Here is a 15,157-nt window from a genome sequence, read left to right as displayed (position 1 = left end):
GCTCTCTCAGCAAGAGGCTGGATATCACAAAGCTAACTGTGCAAGTGGGAATGGATGTAGGAAGACAAAAGTGCAGCTTTCCCACCTTCCAAAATGAGGTAAGAACCCATCATCTAGTCTTTAGATCTGACCAAAAAAATCGTGAAAAGAATAGTAGCAAAGTACACTCAAATTATAAAATTTAGCACTTATGCAAAATCATTAAGGGCCTTACTGTGTTACTGATCCACGCATGCAATTCAATTACATCAACTGTATACGCGTGCAAAGATCAAGGGTATGGTATAGTATAGCTCTAAAACTGCTTTAGTAGCTGTGTTGTACCTGGCTGTTTGGACATCGAAGGTGGTTCTATTGTACAAAAGAAGACCGGCTCGGGGATCTCTACGCCAGCTAACAAAAGGCTCTCTACTTCACTGTTACAGCCAGGCTTTCTCCCAACCTCTCTTCCAGCTCGACGGGCTGCAGCCACAGCAGAGGCCTTTGATGAAACAATGGTGTCTCCAGTGGCACTCTAAAATATGCCAAACATCAAATGACATCAGGTTGTTTGCAAATAATTGTTTTTTTAATGCTCTTCATGATAAAAACTAAGTAATTACTATAGGTTCTCTTTGCATAATTAAATTAAAACCAGATTCAGAAGGACATCAGAAGCTCTAATTGCATAGCTTTCTGTTCAGCACCAGCTGAGTTTTTAATAATAGTTTTTCTATGCCAAAGTGACTATATTTTTAAAAGACAACATACAGAAACCAGAGGAAATAGATCAACTACATGTATAAAAAAATTAATAACTGAAATAAAGTGAATTTAAGTATTTTATAACTTTAAAAGCTAAAAATATTTGAAATTAAAACATGATCTTGTATCTCATATTTATGTGGTAAGTAGCTTCTCAAATAAACTCTCTTGAGAATCAAATGTCTTCTTTTACCTGTTTTAGCCCAACAGTAAGGGCAATATTGCCAGCCATTAGTGAAGGTATTTCTATTTGCTGGTCAGCAAAAGGCAGCAGAAGGCGACTCATTCTCTCTCTGCAAATGAATTACTCAGGTTATCTACTACTCAAATACAAATGCCAATGCTTCAATGAACATCTCTCATCTCACTCCTACTCACGTGCAATTTTTGTTGATATTATATACAGCTGATTGAGGTTTCATTGCGCCTGAGTAAATGCGTATAAAAACTAATGGCCCACGTTGTTTATCATGAAAAACTTTAAATGCCAGGGCACACAAGTCATCTTTGTACCACGGCCTGCAAAACATAAGCAACGAATCAGAAGAGCCACCTCATACAACTCATTAAAAAAAAACAAAAGCAAAAACAACAAGAGACATCCTAGTTCCAGTTTAAGCTACATTTCCACTCATTTAAGATACCGTGTGTTTGGTATTTGTAACTATTAATTTAGAGGCAGATTTTTTTATTTATTTTTTTTAAACAGCATATAAATTTACACAATTGGGATTACTCCAGGTAATAGTAAAAATAGATGTGCTGAAATATGATGTAAATCAGTGGATATTAGAGATGTTCCCTATTGGGCTTTTCAGGAGCATGGTGAACATTAGATACTTTTTTGAGGTGAAATTAAGAACTGAAGGCGGCTCATGCAAGGCCCTTTGTGCCATTTGTGCTCTGCAGGAAGGTCGTCTTGGAGTACCTCAGGCTACTTCACAACAGTGTCTAGTCAATGATTGCTCCTATTAACAACCAGAATGCACCAGTTCAAAAGCATCAAACCTGGAAGACCATGAAATAATAATTCACATGTATGGCTTTTAAATGCACGTAACTTTGAAATAGCAGCAGTTCACTCAGACAAATCAGTTAAGGGATGGGCATACCTATTTCTCTTTTTCCCCTCTTATTTTTTAAACAATGAGTAACAGCAATTAGAGAACTACATAGAAAAGAGACCTAGATTTTATTTTCAGCTTCATTGCTAACACACTGCATAATCTTGGCAAGTCATCTAACCTCTTGGTGTCTCAGTTTCCACACCTACAAAATGGAGAATAATATTTACACACCTTTGTAAAACACCTGGATCCACAGATGAAAGGTGGCTTACAACTATAAATTATGATTAAACAAGTTTTGCAGTCAAAAATATACACACATGCTTTGGATAGTACTGACCAAGTAGCTTCGGTACTCAAGTATATTTTTATGACTGCACATCTTAGTTTTATTCCCAGTGTAAAATGGCATTCCTACTGGATAAAAAAAAAACCCTCAGTAAACACTTTAAAAAATATAGCCTGATTTTGGAAATCACAAACAATTCTACAAGGAGAAAATGTAGAATAATGTAATTTTATCAATTCATTTTCCCAAACAGATAAATTACTTTATCTTCTCGTTACACTTACAGAAAGTCATAGGAACACTCATTAGGTGCAGGTAAGTACATAGTAATGGCGTCCAGTAAAGGCTGTACTCCTTTATTCTTCAATGCGCTTCCACAGAATACAGGTACTGCTTTCTGTGCCAGCGTTACTCTACGTACAGCACACTGTAACTGCAGAAGGAGAGAAGAGTATTTTCAATTCATGTATTTATGACTTAGCCTTTAAAAAAAATTGAATACAGGGAAGCAGTGAGGAAAATTAAGGCACAATTCCAGAAACCCTCCACACATGGGCTTTCCACTGATTTGAATGGGAGTTTTTCCTCACAGAACCAGACCTATAATTTGTAGTAACTGTAGATTACAAATCAGGTGGTTTCTGGGTGGACAAAAGTAATGATTTTTAAAAATCCTGTTTTAAATTAAGAAATTGTTTAAATTTTAATCAGATTTCTTTTATTTATATGTTGCTAGTTCTTTACTATATTTCCATTTTGTAGTCTTAAATGGCTGAAGTGGATGTTTTCCACTTGTTTCTTTCTTTAGTTTCCTAAATATTAGTAAAATTTCAGTTAGAGATTTTTTTTCTGAGAAATTTCATAGTAAAAGTGCTCATCTACCCTGAAAAAAACAAGTCCAAGGCCATTATTACAGCCTTACTGTGAGAACACCACATACTCAAACACAAAATTGACATGCAAATAGCCAATACTGTATTTGCCAACAAAAATAAATAAGATTATAACTATCACAAGTGAAGAAAGTGAAAGTGGACATGCTTCAGACAGGCTATACTTCTCCATCAGGGTTTGCGGTTTGAAGTCAGTGGGACTTGTGCTCCTGAATCACTTAGGGTACAACTACCGGGGGGGGGGGGGGGGGAGGAGGAGGAGGAGGAAAGAGAGAGATGGTAGCGGGAAATCCATGGCAGCGTGTCTCAGAGTCCAAATCAACTGAGGCAGGCTTGCGAGGCTCGTGCTATGGGTCTAAAGATACCCGTGTGTAGACATTCAGGCTCGGAGCCCAGGCTCTAGCCTAAGCGTCCACACAGCTATTTTTACCCCCATAGGGCTCTGAGTTGACCTGGGCTCTGAGACTTGTTGCCGCGAGTCTTTTTTTGCTGTGTAGACATACTGTTAGGTGCTTTTGAAAACCTTACCTGTAGATGCCTAAATACGAGCTTAGGAGTCTAACTTTAGACTCCTGTTTTTGAAAAATGTTGTATGTTTGTACAAAGTAAGTTCACAATTACTTAGTGGAAATCTAAATACCCTTTCAATGTGAACAATGAAGCAATCTGTTTTGAAGTGAAATATTTTTGGGGAGAATTTTTTTTTTTTTTTAAATACAATTTTAGCTCCTGATGCTGCAAACACTTATGTACATGTGCAACTCTAAGCACATGAGAAGTCCTATTGAAGTCAATGGGGCTATTTGTTTGAGCAAAGTTGTGTACCTGGTTCAATGTTACAGTGTTAGGGCCTTGATTTTCAATATTTTGAATTTTGCCTATAGGAGTTTTATAAGTCTCAGTAAGATATTCTTACAGTGGCTTAAAAAAAAATCCAGACTTTATAATGTAGTTCATTATAAATTCTAATCTAAAGTTGCAACAGCACAAATTTTAAAATTAACTTTATTTTATTTTTATTACAAAGCCTCCACCTGATTTATATCCCTGATATTAAAATTAAAAATAAAATGATCTTGATTTAAAATTGCTCCACCCTTGCTTGTTTTGATTTTTAACAGTTAACCTTTCTGTTGGAATGTACAAGTGATAATACTGAGTCCCACATTTTAATTGCTTTCCTTACATTTTAAAGGGGATTGTAGGGCTATATTTGATCTCAGGAAGGTTAGAGAGTATTTCAAACTACAGTACTGTAAATACAGTTGTACAAAACTCACATCAGTAACAAAATTGTTCAAAAACAGTAGCCTCCTCCAAGACCCTGATCCAAAGCTCATTGGAGTCTTTCCTCTGACTCCAAATGGCTATGGATCAGACTATAAAACAATTGCCTGTTTAAGTGCAGCAACAGATAAGAGCCCCTGGGGCCCAGATCCCATGATTTCAGAACAACAAAAGTCACACAAGGCAAGGACCATTTTTTTGTTGTGTGTTTGTAAAGCACCTAGCACAACGTGGTCCTTGGCTATGACAAGGGCCCCATAAGCGCTAAGGTGGTGGTGGTAATAATAAATGGTAATAAGGCTGTCACTATTTTCTCCTACAAGAGGAAAGTCAATCAAGGAGCTCTGTGTCAGACATCCATCCTGGGATGTTTGAACATCCCCTCAATTCACACCAACCAGATTCTGCTCTCAATTACCCTGGTGTAAATCCAGACCCGCTCAAAGCAGAAACTGGCCCGCTGCATAGGATGTTCTATTTTCCCTTCCTTAGCCTCTTCCTCCAATATCCAGGTAACTTTAAACAAAAATCACCCATAATAAAATTAACTTATTTTTATTAATTGTGTCCAACATGTTTGAGAATCAGATTCAATAGCAATATCAGATTAATCCTTTCATTACACAGTTTGAGTAGAATACTGCTTGTTAAATTCACAGCACTTTAATCACCATCTAAATTGGCTTAATGCTTTGGTACTAAAACAAAAGGAAACACTTCTTCACATGATCTACAGCTGGCTACGGTAGCTTAAGTCTGAAATTTAAACATGTATTTATTTATTTATTTATTTTAGCACTGGTCAACACAGAATGCATGCTTGCTACATCACACTTCATCCATATGCACAACAGAAAAAATAAAAATCAGAATGACAGCTGGTAAAAACACAGTCATAGTAACTGGATGGTAAAAATGTACCTTATCAGCTGGTAGTAAGTCAAAATTTTCACTAAAATCTCCTAGAACCAGCTCAGCAAATTCATCATCCAGATCTGCAACCTGCAAGAGAGAATATTTCCGCATTATCTGTAACTATACTATTCCACAGTTGGCCCAGCAATACTAGCTATCTGAGCCAGAAAACTAATGCAGAATGAAGCTTTTGCAAACATTGGAGATCATGGATTCAGAGTCTTGCAAATATAATTTACATTTATTACAATAAAATTGAAAAATTGACAAGATTAGCTAACAACACTGATGGAACATGAGTTATTGAGAAGCTGAACTTTGAATAAAAGCGGTTTTATTTTAGAAAATTGCAATTTTGAACACATTGTTAAAATGAATGTTTCCCTCTTATGTTACAGAATCTGTTAGTTTATAATAATAGATGCTTTAGTATACTACCAAATAAAAAAAAGTAGACTAAAGCAATCTGCTGTGTTATGAGGAAAGAAAACTTTGAAATAATAAATGAACATTAAACACTAAAATGTCCAACTTGCTAATATGCATCTCTACCTAGCCACAACTGCTTTTACTACCTAGGACAAGCTTTTTCAGACCCTTTTAGGTACTTTAGAGAGCTATCTGGGATTTTGGGGGATTGCCTGGGGAGTGAATCCACAACGGGGAAAAACAGAGCCTCTGAGAAAATGGTACTTCAAGAAGTGAGAACTGCAGGCTGACTTAAAGTTGCTGGACAATGTATTAGACCGACAGATAATGCACATTCATCATCTCTCAAACTGAAAGATTCCAGCCAACAGTGACAGCTGTGAAGAGCTCAAATAGAATAAATGCTTCACAGCTGTAAAGGATTATCTCCCTCTAATGGTTAACAGAGCCGCTGATCATCTAAAACTGAAATTTGTCTATTTGTATATATAAAAATCAGCTAAAACATGAAAAGTAATATATTTACTTCATTAACTAAATGAAAGGAAAATGCTGCAAGTTTTTTCCACAAGATTTGTATTCCAACTATTATATTTTAGATCAGCGTTGAGTGGACAGCTCTCGCACAAAGTTATCCAATCAAACGACATTAATGGTCAATCAGATCTTATATCCAGCTTCTGAGAAGGACTGGTAAACAAACACTCTGCCCTTATATAGTGCTTTTTATTAATGATACCAATGTAAATCCCTTTGATAAACTGTGAAGCACTACCACCCCCTTTTTCCAACTGGAGAATTTGAGGAACTAAGTGGTTAAATAACCCTCCTGATGTGACTTTGCAAGGAACGTAAAACAGATCTTCCAACTCTCAGATTGACACTCCGATCACTTCTTCTCCATCTCCCATAGCTGATGTTTTAGAAGAATTTGAAAATCCACAATAATCTACCTAGCCAGTTGTGCAGTGCTACAAATGCATGGGTGGAAGGCTCTTCCATGACCACTAGAATAAGTCAGATTATACCACAATTTTAACTTGCATAACTACAAATATTAGAAATTATAGAACTATCCATTAGTTTCCTTATTCTCCAATCAACATTTATTACTCTTGTAAATATCAGAGATAACAGCATGCAAAAATCCCTGTATTTTGAGAGAATAAACGATGAAATGCAGTAAAGTCATTCAGCTATGACTAACCCCTCTATTACAATTTATGAGTTTATTCCAAAGACAGAGTGTGACACATTAGAATTATAGCACAGGAAAAAGACTTGCTGAACAGACAACTCACAAAGATGATGCCCTGTTTAAAATGTCACAGAATTTAAGGCCAGAAGGATCCACTGTGATACTGTATTCATTGTTTCGGCCCCAAAAGTAGCAACCTAAACTGAGCCAACTGTACCACCTGTGTGTTCTAAGATTTTTATATAGAAATAGATTGCCTTTATATCTTGTATTCATAACACAGTAGTACTGAAAAGATTCCAAAAGTTGCAATCTGCATAAGGGAAGGATAGCTAACACAAAGAACTGGGAGTTAGGAAACATGGGTTCTTCTAGTCTCAGCTCTGTCATGGACTTCCTGCATGAACTTGGCCAAGTTATTTAATCTTTCTGTACTTTAGTTTGGTCATCCCTATGTTATCACATAGGTGTTGCGAGACTAAAGGGCCCAAGTCACTCAAGTCAGTGGCAGCTTTGTCACCAACTTTGGTTAGAGTAGGTTTGGGTCCTAATTTATTAATGTTCATGAAGTGCCTTGAGATAGGGCTGTCAAGTGATTAAAAAAATTAATCGTGATTAACCTCACTGTTAAATAATAATAGAATACCATTTATTTAAATATTTTTGGATGTTTTCCACATTTTCAAATATAATGATTTCAATTACAAACACAGAATACAAAGTGTACAGCACTCATTTTATATTTATTTTTTATTACAAGTATATGCACTGTAAAAAAACCCCACAAGAAATAGTATTTCTCAATTCACCTAATACAAGTACTGTAGTGCAATCTCTTTATCAGGAAAGTTGAACTTACAAATGTAGAATTATGTACAAAAAAACTTCATTCAAAAATAAAACAAAATAAATACTGTAAAATTTGAGAGCCTGCAAGTCCACTCAGTCGCTCTTCTTGTTCAGCCAATTGCTCAGACAAACAAGTTTGTTTACATTTGCAGGAGATAATGTTACCTGTTTCTTGTTTGCAATATCACCTGAAAGTGAGAACAGGCATTCTCATGGCACTGTTGTAGGCGGTGTCGCAAGATAATTATGAGCCAGATTCACTAAAGATTCATATGTCCCTTCATGCTTCAGCCACCAGCTGATGATGGGTTCTACTCAGTAACAATCCAAAAAAGTGCGGACCAACGCATGTTCATGTTCACTATCTAAGTCAGATGCTACCAGCACAAGGTTGATTTTGTTTTTTTGGTGGTTCGGGTTCTGTAGTTTCCGTATCGGAGTGTTGCTCTTTTAAGACTTCTGAAAGCATGCTCCACTCCCTGTCCCAATCAGATTCTGGAAGGCACTTCAGATTCTTAAATCTTGGGTTGAGTGCTGTAGCTATCTTTAGACATCTCACATTAGTATCTTCTTTGTGTTTTGTCAAATCTGCAGTGAAAGTGTTCTTAAAACGAACATGTGCTGGGTCATCATCCGAGACTGCTATAACATAAAATATATGGCAGAATGTGGGTAAAACAGAGCAGGGGACATACAATTCTCCCCCAAGGAGTCTCAAATTTAATCAACACATTATTTTAATGAGCGTCATCAGCATCGAAGCATGTCCTCTGGAATGCTGGCTGAAGCATGAAGTGGCACACGAATGTTTAGCATATCTGACACGTAAATACTTTGCAATACAGGCTACAAAAGTGCCATGCAAATACCTGTTCTCACTTTCTGGTGACGTTGTAAATAAGAAGAGGGCAGCATTATCTCCTATAAATGTAAACAAACTTGTTTGTCTTAGCGATTGTCAGAACGAGAAGTAGGACTGAGTGGCCCTATAGGCTCTGAAATTTTACATTGTTTTGTTTTTGAGTGCAGTTATGTAACAAACAAACAAACAAACAAACAAACAAACAAACAAACAAACAAACAAACAAACAAACAAACAAACAAACAAACAAACAAACAAACAAACAAACAAACTACATTTCATGACAAAGATTGCACTACAGGTACTTGTCTGAGGTGAATTGAAAAATACTAATTTCTTTTGTTTATTATTTTTACAGTGCAAATATTTATAATGAAAAATAATATGTACTTTATTTCAATTACAACACAGAATACAATATATATATATATAAAGACGTAGAAAAACCACCAAAATATTTAAAAAATTTCAATTGGTATTCTATTGTTTAACAGTGCGATTAAAACTGTGATTAATTTTTTAATCGCGATTAATTTTGAGTTCATCATCTGAGTTCACTGTGATTAATCGACAGCCCTAATACAGAGTATTTTAAAAATTAATGTATTTTTAAGTACTTTACATATTTACTTTAGAAACTTTACTTGTTCTATTAAGGCATTTCTTGCATCTCTGACATCCTTTAACAATTCAGGATCATCAGTTTCTATCAGGGGTTTTTGCTCAAAAACTTTTCCATCATCCAGACTAGAAGCAGGGTTCCAAATAATTTGTTCCTTGGTCACTACATCAACCAGTCCCTTGAAGGTCTTGGCCTCACCAATTGGCAACTGTAAAGAGAAAGGAAAATTACACAATTTGGAAACACTAGTATGAATATAAATCTACCTGTCACATGCAGATTTGTTCAACAGTAAAATTATTAATACGACAAATAATGAGTATGGACTTTCGTTATTTATATCCTATTTCGATTGTGTGAAAGTATTTATAACTGTTTTGTTTGTTGTTTATATTTTATAACAATAAAGTTAAAAAATAATTAACATTACATTTCTTTGTTTACCTGTAAAAGCAAAGGTTTTGTCTTCAACTTTTGCTTGATGCTGTCAACAGCATAAGTAAAACTACATTAAAAAAATAACAGATGTTAAAAAGAAGAGTTAGCCCAGTTTAATGATATACATCAGTTTATCCAACGGTTTAATATTTCTTATTTACTACAAAACTAGTTCTACAATTACAAAAAATATATCTTTTGAATAAGATTTAGCATTATAATTTTTTTGCTGGCCACCCCCACTGTGATATTTCCAGCTCTACTTCATAAAATGTTCCGCTTCATTATAATTAAGGCTACGATTATGTCATGGAATCAGTGACTTCCACTGACCTCCGTGACATGTTCTGCTCCCGGGCTGGAGCTTCCAGCCAGCCCCACCCCTGCAGCTCCCAGCCCCCGTCCTGGTGGGGGGACCCGAAGCTGCCCAGCTGTGGCTGGGGACTCCCCGCAGCTGCCCAGCGCGTGTCTGGGGACCCCCCGCAGCTGCCCATCGCGTGTCTGGGGACCCGCAGCTGCCCAGCCAGCAGGCAGCGGGGACTCCACGGGGGACCCTGCAGCTGCCCAGCTGGTTCGGGGCAAGGGTACCTCACAGCAGGCCAACCCTGCGGGGTCGCAGCAGTGTGGGACCCGGGAGCCCCAGCAGCAGTGGGTGCAGAACCCGCCTACCCCTTTTGTCAGGCCTATTTTTAGTGAAAGTCAGGGACAGGTCACGGGCTTCCATGAATTTTTGTTTATTGCCTGTGACCTGTCCCTGACTTGCACTAAAAATTTCCATGACAAAAAACTTAGCCTTAATTATAGTTAGAAATATTCTCCCAAACCAGCCCCCTGTAGTGTGCTTATCGTTTATACCTTGCCCCATTTTTGTCCATCTTGTTTAAAAAACAAATTCGTGGTATATGGTGCTTGTCTGCTTGTCTCCATACAGTTAGAGTCTGTGCCTAAAGAAAAATGACAAAACTTCAAAATGCTTGCCCTGGTGGCCGAATGGCAGCTCACTGATGTACGAGACCCAGATTAGTTTTCTCATCTTGAACTCTTGCTCCCTTGCTGCAAAGGCAGCGAGATCAACATATGCAGGGGAAGGAACTGCATTGAACTGCTCAGCCGCTACTCCTTGACCTGTTAAACTGCAGCATTGATAGGTTCCAAAATGAGCCTTGTCCCATCCAGTCTTCGCAAAGCTGGAAGGAATGACTGACGCCCCAGGTTGGGGCCTCGAGGATGTCAGGGATAAAATGAGGGGAAAATGGAAGCAATGATGTGGGGGATTCCATAAGGAATAAAAACCTAATACGTATACACACTATAAATATTACTGCTAACACGTCGAAGTGCACACAAAGTAAACACTTGTATACCTATGGATAGGCCAGCAATTTTTACTGCAACTGGGTTGGCATAACAGCAGCAATCAATACAACTTGCACATTGCTGGGCATTTCTAATATTTTTTATTAAAGCAAATTAAAATTGGGTATATTAGAAATAGTTCAAATATTGAAGTCCAGTCTCTTAACACATGGGGGAAGTTCATACACGTGTTCCATGTATTAGTAGATGAATAGAACCCTTACGATCTATTTTTGTTGTTGTTGTCGATCAATAGCTTCTCTCTAACATGGCAGCACATAGGGTGCCACAAAGGAAACACAAATTCTGGCCTGTCCCCAAGACTTCTGCACTCTGATCTGATCATCATACTAGACGCTCCAAGCGGGACCTGGAGAACCTCCAAGGGGAAACAGCATTCTGGCTGAGAATTAAAGTAATTCTCTACAATTAAATTCTATGTGAGAAATGAACAGCTACTTATTTCTTCCCACAGATGAAGCTAGCCAAAACGTCTTCATGACCTCAAGCTCTGTATCGGTTACAAAAGACCAATGGTGAAAACACTTACTTTTGCCCTGTCATCAGGAACAAGAAAGCTCTTGATACCACAGAAAATTGTAATTTCCACATGAAATCAGATCTCAAAATTAGTTTGTCTGAAACCAAATTTTGACTGTCTGAAGCCATCAGAGCATAAACCGCACTAACACAGAACAGGGTCTCAGAGGAAGCTACCTGAGCCTATTTTACATGTTGCAAAATCTTCACTGTGAGTAATTTTTACCTCCACACCAGCTGAAGCATCAAATACAGCCACTGCACCATCCAGCACTCTCAGGGAACGTTCAACTTCCACTGTAAAGTCCACATGACCTAAATGATTGAATTATGACATTGCATAATGTAAAACAGGTAAAAGTAGTAAGTCAGATATAACATTTTTCACCAAGTTAGAATGGCACCACTTCTTTAAGTTTATAAAAATGCTCACATCCAATGTGATGGGCTCACATATACTCATTACAGAATCATAGGACCTTGCGAGATCATCAAGTCCAGCCCCGGTGCTGAGGTAGGGCCAAGTATACCTAGGCCACCCCAGAAAGGTGTTTTTCTAAACTGTTCTTAAAAACCTCCAGTGATGAGGATTCCATAACCTAGTTAGAAAGTTTTGCCTAATATCTAATCTCCCTTGCTGCAGATTAAGCATATAATTTATTGGCCGACCATCATGGAAAACAATTGCTTGCCATTCTCATTATAATAGCCCTTTACATACTTGAAGAATGTTATCAGGTTCCCCCTCAGTCTTCTTTTCTCAATACTAGTCACACCCAATATTTATTACCTTTCCTCGTAAATCAGGTTTTCTGAACCTTATATTCCTTTTGTAGCAGGGCCACCCAGAGGATTCAGGGGGCCTGGGGCAAAGCAATTTCGGGGGCCCCTTCCATAAAAAAAAGTTGCAATACTATAGAATACTACATTCTCATGGGGGACCCTCTAGGGCCCAGGGCAAATTGTCCCACTTGCTCACTTCCCCCCCCCGCCCCGAGCAGCCCTGTTTTGTAGCTCTCCCCTGGGCTCTCTCGAATTTGTCCACAACTTTTTTAAATTGTGGCAACCAGAACTGGACACAGTATTCCAGATAAGGCCTCACCAGTGCCAAATAGAGCAAGACAATTACCTCCAATCTAACATATAACATTCCTATTAATTCACCCCAGAATATTAGCCTTTTCTGCAACTGTGCCACAATGTTGGCTTATATTCATGATCCATCCAGATCCTTTTCAGCAGTAGTACTGCCTTGCAAGTTATTTCCCATTTTGTGTTGTACATTTGAGTTTTTCCTTCACAAGTGTAGTACTTTGTACTTGTCTTACTTGAATTTCATCTTGATGATTTCAGATCAATTCAGCTTCAGCTTGCCAAGGTTGTTTTCAATTCTAATCCTGTCCTCTAATGTGCTTGCAATCCCTCCCACCTTGGTATAATCCTCAAATTTTGTAAGAACACTCTCGATTCCATTATCCAAGTCATTAATGAAAATATTGAACAGTATCAGATGCAGGACTTACCCATGCAAGACTCACTAGATACGTCCTCACAGTTTGACAGCAAACCACTAACCACTTTGAGTACCATCTTTTAACCAGTTATGCACCCCTCTCTATAATAATTTCATCTAGACCACATTTTCCTAGTTTGCGTATGAGACTGTCATATGGGACTGTGCCAAAAGCTTACTACAAATCAAGATATATCATATCTACTGCTGTCCCCTCCCTCCCCCAATCCACTAGGCCAGTAACTCTGTTAAATAAAGAAATCAGGTTAGTTTGGCAAGATTTGTTCTTGATAAATCCACATTGGTTATAACTTCTTAGCCCGTTATCCTCTAAGTGCTTACAAATTGTTCCAGTATCTTTCTAGGTATCAAAGACAGTCTGACTGATCTATAATTTCCCAGGTCTTCTTTGTTCCCCATTTTAAATATAGGTATTATGTTGGCCCTTCTCCAGTCCTGTGAGAACTCACCCATCATCCCTGAGTTCTAAAAGATAACTGCTAATGGTTCCAAAATTGCTTCACTTCACAGTATCCTAAAGTGAATTTCATCAGGCTCTGGTGACTTGAATACATCTAACTTATCTACATATTCTTTAACCTGTTCTTTATAAAACCACAGCAACAGTTGGGTCCTGCATCCAATCAACTGAACCCTCTGAGATTGCATAAAACTTTAAAACCAAGGTTCACTTTCTAAACTACCTGAGCCCATCTACTCCTCCCTATCACCAACAGGAGAAAGTCTGAGAGAACATATTCAAATGCTGTACCTGGTGTGTCAATCAGGTTGATTCTATAGCCCTTCCAATCAAAAGTAACAGCAGCAGACTGAATGGTAATGCCACGTTCTCGCTCTTGTGCCATGAAATCCGTCACTGTGTCCCCATCATCGACATCTAATCAGTATGAACATATGCACCATTTCAGTTTGGTCACATAACTTTACATTTTTAATTACCTGCCTTGGACCAAAGTAAAGATGATGATTATTTCTCCTAGACCGTATCTACTCTGTATACTTCCTAGCCACGAAAATTGCTTCTGATTCAGGGAAACATAGAATCATAGGACTGGAAGAGACCTTGAGAGGTTATCTAGTCCAGTCCCCGCACTCATGGCAGGACTAAGTATTATCTAGACCATCCCTGACAGGTGTTTGTCTAACCTGCTCTTAAAAATCTCCAATGATGGAGATTCCACAACCTCCCTAGGCAATTTATTCCAGTGCTTAACTACCCTGACAGTTAGGAAGTTTTTCCTAATGTCCAACCTAAACCTCCCTTGCCGCAATTTAAGCCCATTGCTTCTTGTCTTATCCTCAGAGGTTAAGAAAAACAATTTTTGTCCCTCCTCGTAACAACCTTTTACGTACTTGAAAACTGTTATGTCCCCCCGCAGTCTTCTCTTTTCCAGACTAATAGAATAGAATGATAAGCCGATTGATAATGCCAGCTCATAACTAAACTCCTCCTCTTTAGAAAACAAATGCTCTTTAAAAAAAAAATTAATAAAGCCCACCCCCCACCCCCCACTTATGACTGAATCCTCAACTGTGGCAGAACACTGCTGAATGCAGCCAAGGAGTGGTACACTTATGCCACCTTTTTGTTCACTCCACTCAGTCCTGTGGATTGATATGGGCTGGTTTATGCTCTCTCAACTCCCATGTAATTTTAAAACAGTCTCAGAGCTACTTTAAGTTGTGTGGGCAGATAGCCCCCAATAGTTTCCAGCAGCTGGATATCATTGGAGCACAGCAGTGCTCCTGCCACACATCTTTCCCACAAAATACTGCCTATGCCAAGGCCAGGCAAGGAGGTTGTGTAGAGCCAGCTACTTCAGCTTCTTGCTGCATGGGGAATCCAGGGCCAGGGACTATTCCCCAATTGTATTTATTCAATCTTTCTTGCTTTCATTCGCAGTTGCTTCTTTGATATACTAATACAAAATCCTCCCAGCAGTAAGAAGCCAAAACACTTTAACACAGATGTACCTATTCCTTCTCCTAAATATTAATTTCTTTTATACTTAGTTTCTCATCCTGTATTCCTGCTAGTTTATAATTAGACTGCCGACCCCACTCAGAATGCTGTTCTCAGACACCAGCCTAAATGAACACAGGAAAGAGAATTCAGCATCCTAATTTTAAAATT

At 38.1% G+C, this 15,157-nt stretch overlaps 1 protein-coding gene across 11 annotated transcripts in view; it reads right to left on the bottom strand.

Annotated features, from left to right (window-relative positions):
* Positions 1-15,157, bottom strand: part of GFM2 (GTP dependent ribosome recycling factor mitochondrial 2) — a 29,139-nt gene that overhangs the window by 7,752 nt on the left and 6,230 nt on the right. For 6 of the 11 annotated variants that reach the window (XM_065550105.1, XM_005288265.5, XM_042855941.2 and 3 more), the window contains 10 exons: positions 13,775-13,900; positions 11,716-11,804; positions 10,449-10,537; positions 9,600-9,660; positions 9,178-9,363; positions 5,202-5,282; positions 2,385-2,533; positions 1,123-1,263; positions 938-1,037; positions 325-514 (listed from right to left, as the gene is read on the bottom strand). In XM_065550105.1, coding sequence (XP_065406177.1) covers positions 325-514; positions 938-1,037; positions 1,123-1,263; positions 2,385-2,533; positions 5,202-5,282; positions 9,178-9,363; positions 9,600-9,660; positions 10,449-10,537; positions 11,716-11,804; positions 13,775-13,900 — 1,212 coding nt within the window. The remainder of the gene's footprint in view (positions 1-324; positions 515-937; positions 1,038-1,122; positions 1,264-2,384; positions 2,534-5,201; positions 5,283-9,177; positions 9,364-9,599; positions 9,661-10,448; positions 10,538-11,715; positions 11,805-13,774; positions 13,901-15,157) is intronic. The other 5 variants (XM_065550107.1, XM_065550106.1, XM_065550108.1 and 2 more) reach the window with 2 other exon arrangements.

The sequence above is a fragment of the Chrysemys picta genome, chromosome 6 (assembly GCF_011386835.1).
Source record: "Chrysemys picta bellii isolate R12L10 chromosome 6, ASM1138683v2, whole genome shotgun sequence".
In the NCBI taxonomy this organism is placed as follows: domain Eukaryota; kingdom Metazoa; phylum Chordata; order Testudines; family Emydidae; genus Chrysemys; species Chrysemys picta.
Note: the sequence above shows the minus strand (reverse complement) of the source record. Positions and strands in the feature narration are given on the sequence as shown.